Below are 22,061 nucleotides of genomic sequence, written 5' to 3' on the forward strand. Positions count from 1 at the left end.
GGTAAATGGGAAGATTCGTGATGGAGATGCAGCATTTGTACTAGATGTTGTTTTGGCTGAGCTCCTATGTCAAGCACCGGGAAACAAACTTCAACATCTCAGAAGAGGTCATTTGTAAGTCGCTCTGGATAAGAGCGTCTGCTAAATGACTTAAATGTAATGTAAATGTAAATGTAAGGTCCTGTCTTTTCATTTAGCCAGTTGCTCGTAAATTAGCTGGATGGCGATAGAGATTATCCCTGAATCACTGTGAGTTGCGGTTCAGACCAATTTATTGGATGCTGTACGGCCACTGCTAGATGTTGGATTGACCATGCAGAGCCTTTTAAGAGGACAACACTGACAGAGGAGGATACAAAGTGATGAAATAAACATTGATTTAAACAGGACAGTGTTGTGGGTTTTTTTTCACTGTACATTTTTCATTCACTGTGTACTAACGAATATAAAAAACATTTTGTACAAAACATTTGCTGGTTACAAGTAAGTTTAGGCACAAGTGAAAGTCGATCAGGAGGAAATTGTCACTACTGTCGTGATTAATTAGCTGCTGCAACACTTTATCCCCCCCCCCCCACCCCACGAAAATCTTTCTGTTTCTTCGCTACTGGGTCCCAGAGATAACACTGAATGTCATTGGATGGTCTTTCACCATCTCAGGGTGATCCTTTTCCACACTTCATCTGTAGAAAGAAAGAAAACATGTGGTTGATAACGTTTCTCACACTAGAGATTATATCAACTTGGATCAATACACGCTTTCATAGAAGAAGAAGAAGAAGAAGAAGGCTGTGTTTAGACAGGCAGCCCAAATCTGATCTCTTTCCACCAATCACATCAGATCTTTTCACAGCATATCATTTGAAGACCTGATCCGATTGGTCAAAATACCAATCAAAGTAACTTTTTTTTTTTCTCATGGGACAGGGGGGGCTTCCTGTCTAAACACAGACAAAGAAGAAGAAGAAGAATGGGAGCTCTTTGTACTGTTACCTGTTTTAGATGTTTAGGCATGATGTCCCATGGGGTTAGCAGTGTCTAGTCCAGGATGTGGTGATGCCTGGTGTTGCTGCAGGCCCTGGGCATCTGTTAACCCAGCTGACATCTTCACCTGCTCCTTCCTCCTCAGACAGGCTGTCTTAGGGTTCAGGTTACGCTCTAGAGGTAGCAGATCACACGGACATCAACGTTAGTACTGTCTCATAGACCTGACAGGGAAACAGGACATCAACATTAGTACTGTCTCATAGACCTGACAGGGAAACAGGACATCAACATTAGTACTGTCTCATAGACCTGACAGGGAAACAGGACATCAACGTTAGTACTGTCTCATAGACCTGACAGGGAAACAGGACATCAACATTAGTACTGTCTCATAGACCTGACAGGGAAACAGGACATCAACATTAGTACTGTCTCATAGACCTGACAGGGAAACAGGACATCAACATTAGTACTGTCTCATAGACCTGACAGGGAAACAGGACATCAACATTAGAACTGTCTCATAGACCTGACAGGGAAACAGGACATCAACATTAGTACTGTCTCATAGACCTGACAGGGAAACAGGACATCAACATTAGTACTGTCTCATAGACCTGACAGGGAAACAGGACATCAACATTCGTACTGTCTCATAGACCTGACAGGGAAACAGGACATCAACATTCGTACTGTCTCATAGACCTGACAGGGAAACAGGACATCAACATTAGTACTGTCTCATAGACCTGACAGGGAAACAGGACATCAACATTAGAACTGTCTCATAGACCTGACAGGGAAACAGGACATCAACATTCGTACTGTCTCATAGACCTGACAGGGAAACAGGGCATATCCCCTTCTACGCAGCCCCTCCCATCGATTTTATTTTACCTTTATTTAACTAGGCAAGTCAGTTAAGAAAAATATCTTATTTTCAATGACGGCCTAGGAACAGTGGGCAGAACTGTTCAGGGGCAGAACGACAGATTTGTACCTTGGGGATTTGAACTTGTAACCTTTCGGTTACTAGTCCAACGCTCTAAACACTAGACTACCCTGCCACCCCATTCATGTTCCACTGTAGTGAAGTATGTACTCATTCAACTTATATTTATACAGATTATTTAGATAATAACTATATCTCAATGTATCTTTCCGTCTTTTCTTAATCTCCTTCTCAATCTCTTATTGGATAGAGAAAATACAATGTTTCTCTCCTCAGACCTTCTCCTCCAATGTGTTTTGAGAAGGAGTCGAGGAGAGAGGATGCGAGGAATTCGAGGAAAGATGAATTAAGAAATAGACATAATCTCTTTTGCAAGAGAGACCTGTTCAAGATGGTAGCAGTACTGACCTCTGACTTGTTGTTCTAGGCTAAGTATTACAGCCACGGCCTGGTGTAAAACAAGCAGCTTGGTCTGGGGCTTCTCGCTCTTCAGGTGCAGCTGGGTCATGTGACCCAGCTCTTTGAACGACTCGTTGATGTCACGGACACGAAGGCGCTCGCGGGCGTTGTTGGCCATCCGTCGCTCCCGCTCCCGCTCAGCCTTCTGCTCCGGACTCAGGTTATCCTCTTCCTCATGGATGCTGCTGAAGGGGAGAAAAGAAAGAGAGTGTTAGTATTAGAATTGTCAGTTGCCATGTGGCGCCCTCTGGTGGGAATTATTTGAAAACTTTTGATATTGTTTTTGGGGGGGTTGAGTTGGAAATTCTGATCATGCGCCAAAAAAAATGTGCGTTGAATATTGAATTCATTACCAGTTTTTACCACTCAAACAGATAGATAGGCAGCTACCCAGCCAGCAGGCAAATCTGGTTGAAATTACATCATAACAAGCATTTCCCCCTGCTCGGTAGAGGGAGAATAGCTTCGTTCTAGATCTGTGTCAACTCTGACCAGACAGTCTGGGATCAGGCTAGAGGCAGAAAGCATAACGCTGATCTGGGATCAGGCTTGAGGCAGATAGCATAACGCTGATCTGGGATCAGGCTAGAGGCAGAAAGCATAAAGCTGATCGGGAATCAGGCTAGAGGCAGATAATAGCATAAAGCTGATCTGGAATCAGGCTAGAGGCAGAAAGCTGATCTGGGACAAGGCTACAGACAGACAGACAGACAGAGAGAGAGAGAGTGTATAAAGTTGATCTGGAATCAGGCTAAAGGCAGATCTGGGACAAGGTGACAGACAGGAAGACAGACAGACAGCCAGGGAGACGGAGACAAAGGCAGTTTTTGGGGACGCTTCTCTGAAAATATTCACCAAGCTGCCAATTACTTCAGACTGGAAGAGGTCAAGCTGCATTAAAGCTACCCTTAAGAAAATATAGTTCATTTAAATAAGGTTATTTCAAAAAAGTAGTTCACTACATACTCCGTGAAAAATGAGTCTCATATCTAAAGCTGAAATGTGTATAAAGTGTGTATAAAGTTGATCTGGGATCAGGCTAGAGGCAGAGAGAGATAGCGTAAAGCTATTTTTGCTGTCCTCACCTGGTCATGCTGTCTCCTTGCGTCTTGTGTGACACGCTCTCCTCGTCGGAGCGCTGGCTGTGGCTGTCAGAGCTGTGGCTGTGTCTGTGACCCTGGTAGTGATGGCTGTGATGAAGCTCATACTGCTCATCTTCCTCCAGACCCTCCAACTTCAGCTCCAAGCCACCAAGTCCTGCAGGGAGACCCGCTGGGAAGAAGTGGCCTTGGTTAGTCTGTGAACGGCTCTGCAACACAGGGTGGTGGTTGTTGTTGTTCAGATTGACAGCCTCGACCTGTACACACACAAGAGAATAGGTGCAATAAATATACGCATACACTACACGGCCAAAAGTATCCCTTCAAATTAGCGGACTTGGCTATTTCAGCCACACCCCATTGCTGACAGGTGTGTAAAATCGAGCACACAGCCATGCAATCTCCATAGACAAACATTGGCAGCTCCAGATAAGAGCGTCTGCTGTATGACTAAAAATATAAACATGTGAATCTCTGTCAGACAAGGTGAAGTTTATCAATATATTCAGCTCTTGTTTTTGTTTTTTTAATGGTATTATGACTCATATGGTGGTACTCTGTGTGTACGTAGCAAGTAGTACGAGCAAATCCAAACGAGGAAAAAGTGGGCAGTTGTATTAAATAAACGTGCAATGTGCAATCACAGGAGAATAAACTGGATGATCTCCATTCGAGACTATCCTACCAACGGGACATTAAAAACTGTAATATCTTATGTTTCACAGAATCGTAGCTGAACGATGACATGGATAATATAGAACTGGCTGGTAAGAAGAGGTAGTGGGGATGTTTGTCTATTTGTAAATAACTGCTGGTGCACGATGTCTAATATTAAAGAAGTCTCGAGGTATTGCTCGCCTGAGCTAGAGTACCTCATGATAAGCTGTAGACCACACTATCTACCAAGAGAGTTCTTATCAATATTATTCATAGCGGTCTAATTACCACCACAAACCGATGCTGATACGGATTACATTTAGACCACACTCAACGAGCTGTATAAGGCATAAGCAAACAAGAAAATGCTCATCTAGAAGTGTCTCTCCTAGTGGCCAGGGACTTTTTTTATTTATTTCATTGTTTTAAAAAATTACCCTCTTTTATCCCAATTTCGTGGTATCCCATTGTTAGTAATTACTATCTTGTCTCATCGCTACAACTCCCGTATGGGCTCGGGAGAGACGAAGGTCAAAAGCCAAGTGTCCTCCGAAACACAACCCAACCAAGCCGCACTGCTTCTTAACATAGCACGCATCCAACCCGGAAGCCAGCCGCACCAATGTGTCGGAGGAAACACTGTGCACCTGGCGACCTGGTTAGCGTGCACTGCGCCCGATGGCCGGGGACTTTAATGCAGGCATACTTAAATCCGTTTTTCCTCATTTCTACCAGCATGTTGGGGCGGCAGGGTAGCCTAGTGGTTAGAGCGTTGGACTAGTAACCGGAAGGTTGTGAGTTCAAACCCCCGAGCTGACAAGGTACAAATCTGTCGTTCTGCCCCTGAACAGGCAGTTAACCCACTGTTCCCAGGCCGTCATTGAAAATAAGAATGTGTTCTTAACTGACTTGCCTGGTTAAATAAAGGTAAAATAAAAATAAATAAAAAATGTTACATGCACAACCAGAGAAAAAAATAACTATAGACCACCTTTACTCCACACACACAAAGCTCTCCCTGCCCTCCATTTGGAGAATCTAACCATAACTCTATCCTCCTGATTCCTGCTTACAAGCAAAAACTAAAGCAGGAAGTACCAGTGAATACCAGTCTATACGGAAGTGGTCAGATGACATGGATGCTACACTACAGGACTATTTTGCGAGCATAAACTGGAATATGTTCCAGGATTCATCCAATGTCATTGAGGAGTATACCACCTCAGTCACCGGCTTCATCAATAAGTGCATCTACAACGTTGTCCCCACAGTAACCGTCCGTACATATCCCAACCTGAAGCAATGGATAGCCGGCACCGTCCGTACTGAGCTAAAGGCTAGAGTTTAAATTTTCAAGGAGCAGGACACTAATCCGGACCCTTATAAGAAATCCTGCTATGCCCTCAGACAAACCAGGCAAAGCATCAGTACAGGACTTAGACAGAATCCTACTACACCGGCTCTGACGCTCATTGGATGTGGCAGGGCTTGCAAACTATTACGTACTACAAAGGGAAACACAGCCACGAGCTACCCAGTGACGCAAAGGCTAAATGCCTTTTATGCTCGCTTCGAGGCAAGCAACACTGAAGCACGCATGAGAGCACCAGCTGTCCCAAACTAATGTGTGATCATGCTCTCCGTAGCCGATGTGAGCAAGAACTTTAAACAGGTCAATATTCACAAGGCCGCGGGGCCAGATGGATTACCAGGACGTGTACTCAGAGCATGCTGGCAAGTGTCTTCACTGACATTTTCAACCTCTCCCTGACCGAGTCTGTAATACCAACATGTTTCAAGCAGACCACCATAGTCCCTGTGCCCAAGAAAGCGAAGGTAACCTGCCTAAATGACTACCACCCCCTAGCACTCATGTCGGTAGCCATGAAGTGCTTTGAAAGGCCGATCATGACTCACATCAGCAAAATCATCCCAGAAATCCTAGACCCACTCCAATTCACATACCGCCCCAACAGATGATGCCATCTCTATTGCACTCTACACTGCCCTTTCCCATCTGGACAAAAGGAACACTAATGTGAGAATACTGTTCATTGATAACATCTCTGCGTTCAACACATAGTGCCCACAAAGCTCATCACTAAGCTAAGGACCCTGGGACTAAACACCTCCCTCTGAAACTGAATCCTGGACTTCCTGATGGGCCGCCCGCAGGTTAGGTAACAACACATCCGCCATGCTGATCCTCAACACTGGGGCCCCTCAGGGGTGCGTGCTTAGTCCCCTCCTGTACTCTCTGTTCACCCACAACTGCGTGGGTGAACGACTCCAACACCATCAGTAAGTTCGCTGACAACACAACAGTGGTAGGCCTGATCACCGACAATGATGAGACAGCCTATAGGGAGGAGGTCAGAGACCTGGCAGTGTGGTGCCAGGAGAACAAGCTCTCCCTCAATGTGAGCAAAACTAAGTTGATCATGGATGACAGGAAAAGGAGGGATGAACAGCCCACAATTAACATCGACAGGGCTGTAGTGGAGCGGGTTGAGAGTTTCAAGTTCCTTGGTGTCCACATCACCAACAAACTATCATGGTCCAAACACACCAAGACAGTCGTGAAGAGGGCACGAGAAAGCCTATTCCCAGTCAGGAGACTGAAAAGATTTGGCATGGGTCCTCAGATCCTTAAAAAGTTCTACAGCTGCACCATCGAGAGCATCCTGACTGGTTGCATCACCGCCTGGTATGAAGCTGCTCGGCATTGGACCATAAAGCGCTACAGAGAGTAGTACGTACCGCCCAGTACATCACTGGGGCCAAGCTTCCTGCCATCCAGTAAATATTTTCTTAACTCTATTTCTTGAACTGCATTGTTGGTTAGAAGGGCTGGTAATTAAGCATTTCACGGTAATGTCTACACCCCTTGTCGTAATTGGCGCATGTGACAAATACATTTTGATTTGATTTACGGAAAATATGTCGAAATGACATGTGGAAAAAACGCATACCATAGCTGGAGTGTGTCTGGCGTGATTTGTAGAGCAGTGGTGGCAGGGTACACACAGACACAGATTGCTGTTTTCTGTCTTCTCAATGACATTCAATTCAGCATTGAAAAAAAAACATGTTTTTTTCCACCTGAGTCTTGACCACAAGTCAAGTCACTATGACAACACACCAGATGATTTTAATGGATCCTGTTTGACTTCTTCTTCCTGTTTCAGGGGAATGTAAGCCAGAAGTAACTGAATGTAATCAGATTACGTTACTGAGTTTGGGTAATACAAAAGGTACGTTACTGATTACAATTTTGGACCGGTAACTAGCAACTGTAACGATTACATTTAGAAAGTACACACGCGCATACACACACATACACACACACACACACACACACTAGCCCTGTCTGAACCTCCGTGGGTAGCATATGGTACCAATAGCCTTTCCCTACACGCTTCCCATACATAAAACAGACACAACCTGAAACTCTTTCACAAAGTAATGAATGGGACTCACCATGGCTGTGTCATGTGCCATGGTGGTTCTGAGTCCATGGTTAGCCTGGTTCAACAGGCTGTGGATGTCAGACGGCAGGCTGGGGATGGGTCCTGCCGCATGGTTATGCAGCACATAGATCACATCATCCAATCTGTCTAGACGATTCTCCAACTGAGACTAGAGAGAGAGGAGAGAGAGAGAGAGAGGGGAGAGAGAGACAGGAGAGAGAGGAGAGAGAGAGAGAGGAGAGAGAGGGGAGAGAGAGAGGAGAGAGAGAGGAGAGAGAGGAGAGAGAGAGAGAGGAGAGAGAGGAGAGAGAGAGGAGAGAGAGGGGAGAGAGAGAGGAGAGAGAGAGAGAGAGAGAGAGAGAGAGAGAGAGAGAGAGAGAGAGAGAGAGAGAGAGAGAGAAAGAGAGAGAGAGAGAGAGAGAGAGAGAGAGAGAGAGAGAGAGGAGAGAGAGAGAAAGGAGAGGAGAGAGAGAGAGAGAGAGAGAGAGAGAGAGAGGAGAGAGAGAGAGAGAGAGAGAGAGAGAGAGAGAGAGAGAGGAGAGAGAGAGAGAGGAGAGAGAGAGAGGAGAGAGAGAGAAAGGAGAGGAGAGAGAGAGAGAGAGAGAGAGAGAGAGGGGAGAGAGAGGGGAGAGAGAGGAGAGAGAGAGGAGAGAGAGGAGAGAGAGGAGAGAGAGAGAGAGAGGAGAAGGAAAGAGAGAGGAGTGGGAGAGACAGAGAGGAGAGAGAGGGGAGAGAGAGAGAAACAGGAGAGAAACAGGAGAGAGAGAAAGGAGAGAGGAGAGAGGGGAGAGAGAGAAATGGGAGAGAGAGGGGAGAGAGAGAAAGGGGAGAGAGGAGAGAGAGAGGAGAGACAGGAGAGAGATGAGAGACAGAGAGAGGAGAGATAGAGAGAGAGAGGAGAGAGAGAGAGAAACGGGAGAGGGAGAAAGGAGAGAGAGGAGAGAGAGGGGGGAGAGAGAGGAGAGAGAGGAGAGAGAGAGAGAGGGGGAGAGAGAGGAGAGAGAGAGAGAGAGGGGGAGAGAGAGGAGAGAGAGAGAAACAGGAGAGAGAGGGGAGAGAGAGAAAGGAGAGGGGAGAGAGGAGAGAGAGAGAGAGGAGAGAGGAGAGAGAAAGGAGAGAGAGGGTGTTATTATCATGCTGAGAATGAAACATTGCAGTGCTTGAGGCGATATTATAAGGAGATGAACTCAGCAAAAAAGAAACGTTCTCTCATTGTCAACTGCGTTTATTTTCAGCAAACTTAACATGTGTAAATATTTGTATGAACATAACAAGATTCAACAACTGAAACATTAACTGAACAAGTTCCACAGACATGTGACTAACATAAATGGAATAATGTGTCCCTGAATAAAGGGGGGGGTCAAAATCAAAAGTAACATTCAGTATCTGGTGTGGCCACCAGCTGCATTAAGTACTGCAGTGCATCTCCTCCTCGTGGACTGCACCAGATTTGCCAGTTCTTGTTACCCCACTCTTCCACCAAGGCACCTGCAAGATCTTGGACAGAGTACAGGCCTCGGTGTAATGCTCATTCCTTCGAGGGATTATGCGTTCCTGGTTTAATTCGGGCAGTTGTTGTTGCCATCCTGTACCTGACCCGCAGGTGTGATGTTCGGATGTACCGATCCTGTGCAGGTGTTGTTACATGTGAATCCGACCATCATCCCTGGTGAGACAAAACCGCGACTCGTCAGTGAAGAGCACTTTTTGCCAGTCATGTCCAGCGACGGTGGGTTTGTGCCCATAGGCAACGTTGTTGCCTGTGATGTCTGGTGAGGACCTGCTTTACAACAGGCCTACAAAAGCCCTCAGTCCTTCCTCTCTCAGCCTATTGCACTGATCGAGGGATTATGCGTTCCTAGTTTAATTCGGGCAGTTGTTGTTTCCATCCTGTACCTGACCCGCAGGTGTGATGTTCGGATGTACCGATCCTGTGCAGGTGTTGTTACATGTGGTCTGCCACTGCGAGGACAATCAGCTGTCTATCCTGTCCCCCTGTAGCGCTGTCTTAGGCGTCTCACAGTACAGACATTACAATTTATTGCCCTGGCCACATCTGTAGTCCTCATACCTCCTTTCAGAATGCCTAAGGCACGTTCACGCTGATGAGTAGGGACCCTGGGCATCTTTCTTTTGGTGATTTTCAGAGTCAGTAGAAAGGCCTCTTTAGTGTCCTACGTTGTAATAACTGTGACCTTAATTGCCTACCGTCTGTAAGCTGTTAGTGTCTTAACGTCCGTTCCACAGGTGCATGTTCATTAATTGTTTATGCATGGAAAACAGTGTTTAAACCCTTTACAATGAAGATCTGTGAAGTTATTTGGATTATCTCAGGTCCTGAAAAAGGGACGTTTCTTTTTTTTTTGCTGAGTTTATGTATTTGATGAGTTGGATCAATTCAAAGACATTTAAACACATTCAATTCAAAAGCATTTAGATAAAATGTGTCTCCAGCAGACAACATCAATGATAGATTGTGTGGGTACAGTATTTGAACATTCTTCGTGACCAATCAAAACTTAGCAAACAAAGATGTGTCACAGGGCTCCATGTCCTTACCAGTGATATAGGGGAGGCCTGGTTAGCTGGGGGACCCGTTGCCGACCCTGTGTGTGGAGATGGAGACCTCTCTGGTGTGGAGGAGTTTTCACTGCTGCTAGTGTAGTCAGGAGAATACATCTGAACACAGACAGAGAAGTAGAAGAAGAAGATGAGGGGGAGATAGAGGAGGAGTGGAGAGGGATAGAGGAAGGGTAGAGAGGGATAGAGGAGGGGTAGAGAGGGATAGAGGAAGGGTAGAGGAAGGATAGAGGGGGGATAGAGGAGGGGTAGAGAGGGATAGAGGGGTAGAAGAGAGATAGAGGAGGGGTAGAGGAAGGACAGAGGGGGAATAGAGGAGGGGTAGAGGAGGGAGATAGAGGAGGGGTAGAGGAGGGATAGAGAAGGGATAGAGGAGGGATAGAGGAGGGGGAATAGAGGAGGGGTAGAGAAGGGATAGAGAAGGGGGAGGGACAGAGGAGGGGTAGAGGAGGGATAGAGGAAGGATGGAGGAGGGGTAGAGGAGGGGTAGAGGTGGGGTAGAGGAGGGGTAGAGGAGGAATAGAGGAGGGATACAGGAGGGGTAGAGCAGGGATGGAGGGGGAGGGATAGAGGAGGGATAGAGGATGAGGAGAGGAGGGGTAGAAGAGGGGTAGAGAAGAGATAGAGGAGGGGTAGAGGAGGGATAGAGGACCGTGAGTAGTAACTCCATGCATCATTTTAAAAGCACTACTTGTAATTTCTCTGTGTGGTTTTATAACCACCACCTCAGGCCATGTAGCATGGCTCGTAACCCCAGCTGACTATTATAACATTTTACTGGTTGGACAGGCAAAAAGTCCAAAAAGTCTGGGTTGATAATAATACACAGTGGTTTGTTATAGGGACATTTCCCTATTGGTCATTGCTGCTTCACTTTGAAGTTGGCTTTGTAAGTAGTCCCAGTACATACAGAAGCCAATGCTTTCTCCAGGGTTGCTCCGGTCTGAGACCATCCTGTAGACGGGTGTCCTGTTGGGTTCTCTGAGCTGTTGGCTGACAGGGAGTGAGATGCAGCAGGGTTGTTACGGTGGAAGGTAGACATAGGAGGAAGACCCCTGTTCATCTCTACAGGTGAGACTGAATGGGGAGAATAGACCTGCAAAGCAAACAAACACATACACATGTCAAAAGGGGGAGGTGCAACTCAATATTTGAAAGGTGTTCCTAATGTTTTGTTCACTCACTGTATATTTTTACATATTTGTCCCAAACTTTCTTACTTTTTAATATGAGAGCTCTGGTGAGTAAAATGGACTCTGTTTTTATCAGTGTAGCCTAGTGGTTAGAGCTGACAAGGTACAAAATCTGTCGTTCTGCCCCTGAACAGGCAGTTAAACCACTGTTCCTAGGCCGTCATTGAAAATAAGAATTTGTTCTTAACTGACTTGCCTAGTAAAATAAAAATAAAAAATAAATATGGCGAATGAACTAAAAACCTACCAGGTGATTGTGTGACGGTTGCAGGTTACTGTAGCTTCCTGATTGGTGGGCTGAAGACCCTCCCATTCCTCCATAGCCAGCCTGGTTCATTCCATTGGAGTTCCACATGTCAGGTGAACTGTTAATGCCCTGTTGTTCGCCACAGGGGGAGGAGTCAGGGTTGAGGTCGTGGTGACTTGGAGATCCATCGTAAACCTGAGAAGAAGATGGGGGGGAAACAGCGAAATTAAAAAGGTTGTGAAGTAAACATCTAGAATACACTTTACACTTGTGTGTATAAGGTAGTTGTTGTGGAATTGTTAGGTTAGATTACTCGTTGGTTATTACTGCGCTGTCGGAACTAGAAGCACAAGCATTTCGCTACACTCGCATTAAAACATCTGCTAACCGTGTGTATGTGACCAATTTGATTTGATTTGATTTAGAATACTGAAACAATGACTTCAGAAAGTGACTCTTCCTCATCACTGGAAACAATCATTGACATAGTGGAGACTAGAGACCAAACACACACTGAGGACAAAACATACACTGACCAGGTGAATCCAGGGTGAAAGCTATGATCCCTTATTTGATGTCACCTGTTCAATCCACTTCAATCAGTGTAGATGAAGGGGAGGAGACGGGTTAAAAGACCAAGTAAATATTATGGCAAGAACAGCTCAAATAAGCAAAAGAAAAATGAAAGTCCATCATTACTTTAAGACATGAAGGTCAGGAAATGCGGAACATTTCAAGCACTTTAAAAGTTTCTTCAAGTGCAGTCGCAAAAACCATCAAGCGCTATGATGAAACTGGCTCTCATGAGGACCCCCACAGGAAAGGAAGACCCAGAGTTACCCCTGCTGCAGAGGATGAGTTCATTAGAGTTACCAGCCTCAGATTGCAGCCCAAATAAATGCTTCACAGAGTTCAAGTAACAGACATCTCAACATCAACTGTTCAGAGGCGAGAGCGTGAATCAGGACTTCATGGTTGAATTGCTTCAAAGAATCCACTACTAAAGGACACCAATAATAAGAAGAGACTTTCTTGGGCCAAGAAACACGAGCAGTGGACATTAGACCAGTGGAAATCTTGGTTCCAACTGCTGTGTTTTTGTGAGACGCAGAGTAGGTGAATGGATGATCTCCACATGTGTGGTTCCCACTGTGAAGCATGGAGGTGGTGGTGTGGGGGTGCTTTGCTGGTGACACTGTCAGTGATTTATTTAGAATTCAAAGCACACTTAACCAGCATGACTACCACAGAATTCTGCAGCGATACGCCATCCCATCTGGTTTGCACTTAGAGAGACTATCAAATGTTTTTCAACAGGACCCAACATACCTCCAGGCTGTGTAAGAGCTGTTTGACCAAGAAGGAGAGTGATGGAGTGCTGCATCAGATGACCTGGCCGCCACAATAAACTGATCTCAACCCAATTGAGATGGTTTGGGATGAGTTGGACCGCAGAGCGAAGGGAAAGCAGCCAACAAGTGCTCAGCATATGTGGGAATGCCTTCAAGACTGTTGAAAAAGCATTCCTCATGAAGCTGGTTGAGCGAATACCAACAGTTTGCAAAGCTGTCATCAAGACAACGGGTGGCTACTTTGAAGAATCTCAAATATAAAATATATTTTGATTTGCTTAACACATTTTTGGTTACTACATGATTCCATATGTGTTGTTTCATAGTTTGATGTCTTCACTATTGTTCTACAATGTAGAAAATAGCACAAATAAAGAAAAACCTTGAATGAGTAGGTGTGTCCAAGTTTTTGACTGGTACTGTATGTCCATGGACCAATGAAATGCCAGAACTGTGAACTGAAGTTACAGTACACTACAGCAAGCTACAGCACACTACAGCATACTACAGTATACTACAGCATACTACAGTATACTACAATACACTACAGTACACTACAGCAAGCTACAGCACACTACAGCATACTACAGTATACTACAGCATACTACAGTATACTACAATACACTACAGCATACTACAGTACACTACAATACACTACAGCATACTACAGTACACTACAGCATACTACAGCACAAAACAGCATACTACAGTACACTACAGTATAGTACAGTACACTACAGTACACTAAAAATATGACAGTACACTACAGCATGCTACAGTGCACTACAGTATACTACAGTACATTACAGCATACACTAAATAATACTACAGTACACTAAATAATACTACAGTACACTAAAGCATACCAAAGAATACTACAGTACACTAAAGAATACTACAGTACACTACAGCATACTACAGTACACTACAGCATACTACAGTACACTAAATAATGCTACAGTACACTAAATAATGATACAGTACACTACAATACACTAAAGCATACTACAGTACACTACAGCACAAAACAGCATACTACAATACACTACAGCATACTACAGCATACTGCAGTATACTACAGAATGCTACATTACACTACAGCATACTACAGTATACTACAATACACTACAGCATACTACAGTACACTACAATACACTACAGCATACTACAGTACACTACAGCATACTACAGCACAAAACAGCATACTACAGTACACTACAGTATAGTACAGTACACTACAGTACACTAAAAATATGACAGTACACTACAGCATGCTACAGTGCACTACAGTATACTACAGTACATTACAGCATACACTAAATAATACTACAGTACACTAAATAATACTACAGTACACTAAAGCATACCAAAGAATACTACAGTACACTAAAGAATACTACAGTACACTACAGCATACTACAGTACACTACAGCATACTACAGTACACTAAATAATGCTACAGTACACTAAATAATGATACAGTACACTACAATACACTAAAGCATACTACAGTACACTACAGCACAAAACAGCATACTACAATACACTACAGCATACTACAGCATACTGCAGTATACTACAGAATGCTACATTACACTACAGCATACTACAGTATACTACAGCATACGACAGTTCACTACATTACAGAATACTACAGAATACTGCAATACGCTACATAACACTATAGTACACTAAAGTACACTACAGAACACTCCCGAATACCACAGTACGCTACAGTTCACTACATTACAGAATACCACAGTACACTACAGAATACTACAGTACACTACAATACATTACAGTACACTACATAATACTACACTACAGTACACTACAGTACACTGCAGGATACCACAGTACACTACACTACACTACAGTACATTACATTACAGTACACTACAGAATACTACAGTACACACCAGTACACTACAGTATACTACAGTACAGTACACAAAATCAGTGTGTTGTGATTGGAGCAGATTTAGAGCTATTGTGTTAATCCCTAAACCGGGTGATCCATGTACCTCCTTATCTGGGTTTAGGGAACAGCATTTCCTCTCCGTCACTGCACAACCCTGGAGGTAGGGTGGGAGGGATAGATTGGGATAGATAGATTTCCATGTGGAAAACGCTGCAGAATCATATTGGATACATCCTCTTCAGACAGCATAATCACACCACAGGATCTGACCACAGGACCACACCACAATATCACACCACAGGACCTGACCACAGGACCACACCACAGGATCACACCACAGGATCACACCACAGGACCACACCACAATATCACACCACAGGATCACACCACAGGACCACACCACAATATCACACCACAGGACCACACCACAGGACCACACCACAGGACCACACCACAGGACCACACCACAGGACCACACCACAGGACCACGCCACAGGGTCTGACCACAGGATCTGACCACAGGACCACACCACAGGGTCGGACAACAGGATCTGACCACAGGACCACACCACAGGGTCGGACCACAGGGTCTGACCACAGGACCACACCACAGGACCACACCACAGGACCACACCACAGGACCACACCACAATATCACACCACAGGACCACACCACAATATCACACCACAGGACCACACCACAGGACCACACCACAGGACCACACCACAGGACCACACCACAGGACCACACCACAGGATCTGACCACAGGACCACACCACAGGACCACACCACAGGACCACACCACAGGACCACACCACAATATCACACCACAGGACCACACCACAATATCACACCACAGGACCACACCACAGGACCACACCACAGGATCACACCACAGTATCACACCACAGTATCACACCACAGGATCTGACCACAGGACCACACCACAGGACCACACCACAGGACCACACCACAGGACCACACCACAGGACCACACCACAGGACCACACCACAGGATCGCACCACAGTATCACACCACAGGATCTGACCACAGGACCACACCACAGTATCACACCACAGGATCTGACCACAGGACCACACCACAGGACCACACCACAGGACCACACCACAGTACCACACCACAGGACCACACCATAGGATCACACCACAGGATCTCACCACAGGACCACACCACAGGACCACACCACAGGACCACACCACAGGACCACACCACAGGACCACACCACAGGACCACACCACAGGACCTGACCACAGGACCACACCACAGGATCACACCACAGGATCACACCACAGGACCTGACCACAGGACCACACCACAGGATCACACCACAGGATCACACCACAGGACCACACCACAGGATCACACCACAGGATCACACCACAGGACCACACCACAGTATCACACCACAGGACCACACCACAGGACCACACCACAGGACCACACCACAGTATCACACCACAGGACCACACCACAATATCACACCACAGGACCACACCACAGGACCTGACCACAGGACCACACCACAGGACCACACCACAGGACCACACCACAATATCACACCACAGGACCACACCACAGGACCACACCACAGGACCACACCACAATATCACACCACAGGACCTGACCACAGGAACACACCACAGGACCTGACCACAGGACCACACCACAATATCACACCACAGGACCACAGATGTAATGGGGTATGATACTTTGTATCACCTAGAAAAGAACTGCCAGGGAAATTATAATATAATAATACTTTTTATAATAATAAAACATGTGAATTAACTACAGTATCATTGTAGGATGTCTTACAAATGAAATACCCACCCACCTACACACCCACTATTGTTACCCCGACGACAACGCACTGTAAAGTAGACTGGCCCCTTAAAGACTCTGTTGAACATGATCACACACACCATACACACAACTCCCCTCCCCACCACACACACAACCCCCCTTCCCACACATACACACACACACAGCTCTAGCCGTAACCTTGGCTGGTACGAGTCCTGTGGTGATAGTGGGAACAGGCCAAATATAGGAGCCCCTGCCGTCGCCAACCCTGCTACACACACACACGCACGAGGACGCACACACACACACACACACACACACACACACACACACACACACACACACACACACACACACACCCTCTAGCCCTGTCTGAACCTCCGTGGGTAGCATATGGTACAGGATAAAGCCAATTGTCCTCCTTACTATGGGACGGAGCAGGCAACCCGTTAATAACACACACAAACACACACACACACACACACGCTCACTCCTTGGATGAAGTATGCGACCCGTTAATAATGGCCACACCCCCGCCCCAGCACACCCTCGCTGTCCCCCGCTGTCCCCCAATAACCCCCCCCCCCCGACACACACCCTGAAACACGCATACATAAACCGTCAACATGGTGTTCTCTTTTAGTGCCTCATTGATTTACTCACCATCAATAACGGCATCACTAAAGATTAGAGACTCTCCATATGTGAAGAACACAACTGAAGTAAAGCAGACACATAGTATATGAGACATGTTCATAGTTCTGTGTTCCGTTAGCATCTCAGATAGCAACAAAAACTAAACAGTTCTGTGTTCCGTTAGCATCTCTGATAGCAACAAAAACTAAACAGTTCTGTGTTCCGTTAGCATCTCTGACAGCAACAAAAACTAAACAGTTCTGTGTTCCGTCAGCAACAAAAACTAAACAGTTCTGTGTTCCGTTAGCATCTCTGATAGCAACAAAAACTAAACAGTTCTGTGTTCCGTTAGCATCTCTGACAGCAACAAAAACTAAACAGTTCTGTGTTCCGTTAGCATCTCTGATAGCAACAAAAACGACATGGCTTAAATATATTATGAAGACAATAAAAAGAACAAGACCACATTTTACACTCGAAATGTATACTTTCAATCATATACAGGAAGATTTAAATGAGTGTGATATTGACCAACTATTTAATTTGCCTCTGCTCTACAGTAACACCACATCCAAAATCTAGCCACATGCAATCAATTTGCCCGTCTGCGTCTAGTACAAACGTCTGGTTCTAGTTAGTTACTCTCTCAGAGATCAAAGCAGTCTTTAATTGCGCCTGATAATGATCCGTATAGGGACCAATGTTAAAACAGACCACGGGTTAAATCAAATAGAGATCAGAGCAGCAATCTGCTTCACGTCCAAAAAAATGGTAGACGGTAAAAAAATGAGAATGATATGTGTTGTGTTCTCAGGTCTGTCTGAACAGAAAGAGGGATCTTGATCATTAACACAGTGTATTGATCACTGATGCGCGTTACTGAACTCACTGACCACACAGTCCAGAGTAAAATGATCAGTGTCACTTCGGTATGCATTAAAGAACTGCATGATCAAAGACATTTGTAAATCGAAAATTCATAAACTTGGGAACTTTCCCCAAATTAATGAATAAACACTGACAACACTGACTGAATAGCACACAGAGTCCCAATCCCACTCACCATACAGTAATATCCCTTCTCAGACACACACTCAGCCATATGTGCCCATTCATAACCCTTAAAACACTCAGACACATGGTTGCTGCAATAACTTTTGAGTAAATCACCACCTTCACCACCTTCCGGAGACACCTGAAACCCCACCTCTTCAAGGAATACCTAGGATAGGATAAAGTAATCCTTCTCACCCCCCCCTTAAATGATTTAGATGCACTATTGTAAAGTGGCTGTTCCACTGGATGTCAGAAGGTGAATTCACCAATTTGTAAGTCGCTCTGGATAAGAGCGTCTGCTAAATGACTTAAATGTAAATGTAAATGTAAATCAAAGTGTCTGTTACTGTACTGGTATAGAATGTAGTCTGTATGGACTCCCTGGTGTGAATGGTATATAATGTAGTCTGTATGGACTCCCTGGTGTGAATGGTATATAATGTAGTCTGTATGGACTCCCTGGTGTGAATGGTATATAATGTAGTCTGTATGGACTCCCTGGTGTGAATGGTATATAATGTAGTCTGTATGGACTCCCTGGTGTGAATGGTATATAATGTAGACTCCCTGGTGTGAATGGTATATAATGTAGTCTGTATGGACTCCCTGGTGTGAATGGTATAGAATGTAGTCTGTATGGACTCCCTGGTGTGAATGGTATAGAATGGAGTCTGTATGGACTCCCTGGTGAATGATAAACTGTATGGACTCCTGGTGTGAATGGTATAGAAATGCTGGTGTGAATGGTATATAATGTAGTCTGTATGGACTCCTGGTGTGAATGGTATAGAATGAGTCTGTATGGACTCCCTAGAATGTAGTCACTGGTGTGAATGGTATAGAATGTAGTCTGTATGGACTCCCTGGTGTGAATGTTATATAATGTAGTCTGTATCGACTCCCTGGTGTAAATGGTATATAATGTAGTCTGTATGGACTCACTGGTGTGAATGGTATAGAATGTAGTCTGTATGGACTCCCTGGTGTGAATGGTATATAATGTAGTCTGTATGGACTCCCTGGTGTGAATGGTATATAATGTAGTCTGTATGGACTCCTGGTGTGAATGGTTAAATGTAGTCTGCATGCCTGGTGTGAATGGTATATATGTAGTCTGTATGACTCCCTGGTGTGAATGGTATATAATGTAGTCTGTACTGGTGTGAATGGTATATAATGTAGTCTGTATGGATGAATGGTATAATAGTCTGTATGGACTCTCTGGTGTGAATGGTATATAATGTAGTCTGTATGGACTCCCTGGTGTGAATGGTATATAATGAGTCTGTATGGACTCCCTGGTGTGAATGGTATATAATGTAGTCTGTATGGACTCCCTGGTGTGAATGGTATATAATGTAGTCTGTATGGACTCCTGGTGTGAATGGTATATAATGTAGTCTGTATGGACTCCCTGGTGTGAAGTATATAATGTAGTCTGTATGGACTCCCTGGTGTGAATGGTATATAATGTAGTCTGTATGGACTCCCTGGTGTGAATGGTATATAATGTAGTCTGTATGGATCTGGTGTGAATGGTATATAATGTAGTCTGTATGGACTCCTGGTGTGAAGTATGGATGAATGGTATAGAATGTAGTCTGTATGGACTCCCTGGTGTGAATGGTATATAATGTAGTCTGTATGGACTCCCTGGTGTGAATGGTATAGAATGTAGTCTGTATGGACTCCCTGGTGTGAATGGTATATAATGTAGTCTGTATGGACTCCCTGGTGTGAATGGTATAGAATGTAGTCTGTATGGACTCCCTGGTGTGAATGGTATATAATGTAGTCTGTATGGACTCCCTGGTGTGAATGGTATAGAATGGAGTCTGCATGGACTCCCTGGTGTGATAAACTACAATGCAATAGAAACGGATGAAGGACTAGCTAGTACACAGTGGATAGAGTACTTTTGAGTCAATAGTACTATTCTACGATAGGTGTTACTACATTGATAGTGAACATATTGATAATGTATTTAAATTATAGATGCCTTATTCTATGTCTTATGTGTACATGAGTATATCACGATAACGGAGAGCATGTCACAATAACGGAGAGTATATCACGATAACGGAGAGAATATCACGATAACGGAGAGTATATCACGATAACTGAGAGTATATCACACGATAACGGAGAGTATATCAGTATATCACGAGGAGAGCATGTCACAATAACGGAGAGAATATCACGATAACGGAGAGAATATCACGATAACGGAGAGTATATCACGATAACTGAGAGTATATCACGATAACGGAGAGTATATCACGATAACTGACAGAATATCACGGTAGCGGAGAGTATATCAAGATAACCGGGAGTATATCACGATAACGGAGAGTATATCATGATAACGGCGAGTATATCACGATAACGGTGAGTATATCGCAATAGCGGAGAGTATATCACGATAACGGAGAGTATATCAAGATACCGGAGAGAATGTCACGATAACGGAGAGCATATCACGACAGCAGAGAGTATATTACGATAACGGAGAGTATATCACGATAACTGCGATAGCGGAGAGTATGTCACGATAACGGAGAGTATATCGCGATAGCTGCGATGGCGGAGAGTGTATCACGATAACGGAGAGTATATCACAATAATCGGAGAGTATTATGCGATAACGGAGAGTATATCACGATGACGGAGAGTATATCACGATAACGGAGAGTATATCAATTAAAGATAACTATGTAGAGACCTCTATAGGACCAAACTCAACTCTGGACCTTCAAGACAGTTCCAATGCATTTCATTGTTCCCCTCGAATCAGGGACTGATTTAGACCTGGGAGATCAGGTGGGTGAAATTGATAATCAAGTAGAATAGAAACCCAGCAGTGCTCCGGACTTCATAGGGTAAAAGTTGAATGCCCCCTGCTAAGGTCAAGAGAAGGAGAGATAATAGGAGAACATCCAATCATTCACAAAGACAGTATGCAGACCGGTGCATACGCTTTTATCTAGAGTGGGAACGTACTCACCGATTTGACGTAGCAATACATCAGGTTATTGCTGGTGGTCCCGGCAGAGACAGGATAAGAAGCGCAGTACATGATTCTGTTCAGTTTCAGATTCAGTTCAACACTCCAGTGGTTTCAGTAGTGTGTCTGGAAGTAATGTAGTACCGACTCCAGTAGTCAGTAGTGTGTCTGGAAGTAATGTAGTACCGACTCCAGTAGTTTCAGTAGTGTGTCTGGAAGTCCTGTAGTACCGACTCCAGTAGTCAGTAGTGTGTCAGTATAGACCTGTGAGTCCACAGCTCCAGTCTCGTGTTCATATGCTCGGTAGTCGACACACACTCCTCCTCCTCCTCTGACCCATTACCCTACAGCTCGCTTAACTACTCTGTCACAGACAACTTATGCAAATTAGGACTGGTCCATTCCAGGAATTGGTGAGGGGTGATTTAGGGAGGGATTGGGGAGGTTCCACTACTACACACACAGTCACAGTTACACTCGCTACCTACATATCTAGTCTTTCAAACAATAGGAGTGAGTGAACTTCAAAATAACACCTCAACTAAACACACTTAACCAATCACACCCTAACTAAACACACTCTAACTCTAACCAATCACACCCTAACAAAACACACTC

General features: G+C 44.8%; 1 protein-coding gene across 1 annotated transcript; it reads right to left on the minus strand.

Moving 5' to 3' along the window:
- Nucleotides 1-2: 2 nt before the first annotated feature.
- Nucleotides 3-21,756, minus strand: LOC135556729 (transcription factor 12-like). Its single transcript, XM_064990137.1, has 9 exons — nt 21,444-21,756; nt 11,649-11,843; nt 11,119-11,304; nt 10,188-10,307; nt 7,636-7,794; nt 3,484-3,755; nt 2,348-2,583; nt 994-1,158; nt 3-683 (listed from the first exon to the last, which is right to left on the minus strand). Exons 1-8 carry the CDS (start codon nt 21,513-21,515, stop codon nt 1,007-1,009), a joined length of 1,392 nt encoding a protein of 463 aa, XP_064846209.1. The 5' UTR covers nt 21,516-21,756; the 3' UTR covers nt 3-683; nt 994-1,006.
- Between the last annotated feature and the right edge of the window lie 305 nt (nt 21,757-22,061).

The sequence above is a fragment of the Oncorhynchus masou genome, chromosome 15 (genome assembly GCF_036934945.1).
Source record: "Oncorhynchus masou masou isolate Uvic2021 chromosome 15, UVic_Omas_1.1, whole genome shotgun sequence".
Lineage (NCBI taxonomy): Eukaryota > Metazoa > Chordata > Actinopteri > Salmoniformes > Salmonidae > Oncorhynchus > Oncorhynchus masou.

Coding starts and splice junctions, on each gene's coding strand:
- LOC135556729 (XM_064990137.1), bottom strand. CDS start 21,515: ATGTACTGCGCTTCTTATCCTGTCTCTGCCGGGACCACCAGCAATAAC. Junction 10,308..11,118: donor TGGAGAAAGCATTGGCTTCT/GTATGTACTGGG, acceptor GTCTGTGTTCAG/ATGTATTCTCCTGACTACAC. Junction 2,584..3,483: donor CAAGGAGACAGCATGACCAG/GTGAGGACAGCA, acceptor TCTCCCCTTCAG/CAGCATCCATGAGGAAGAGG.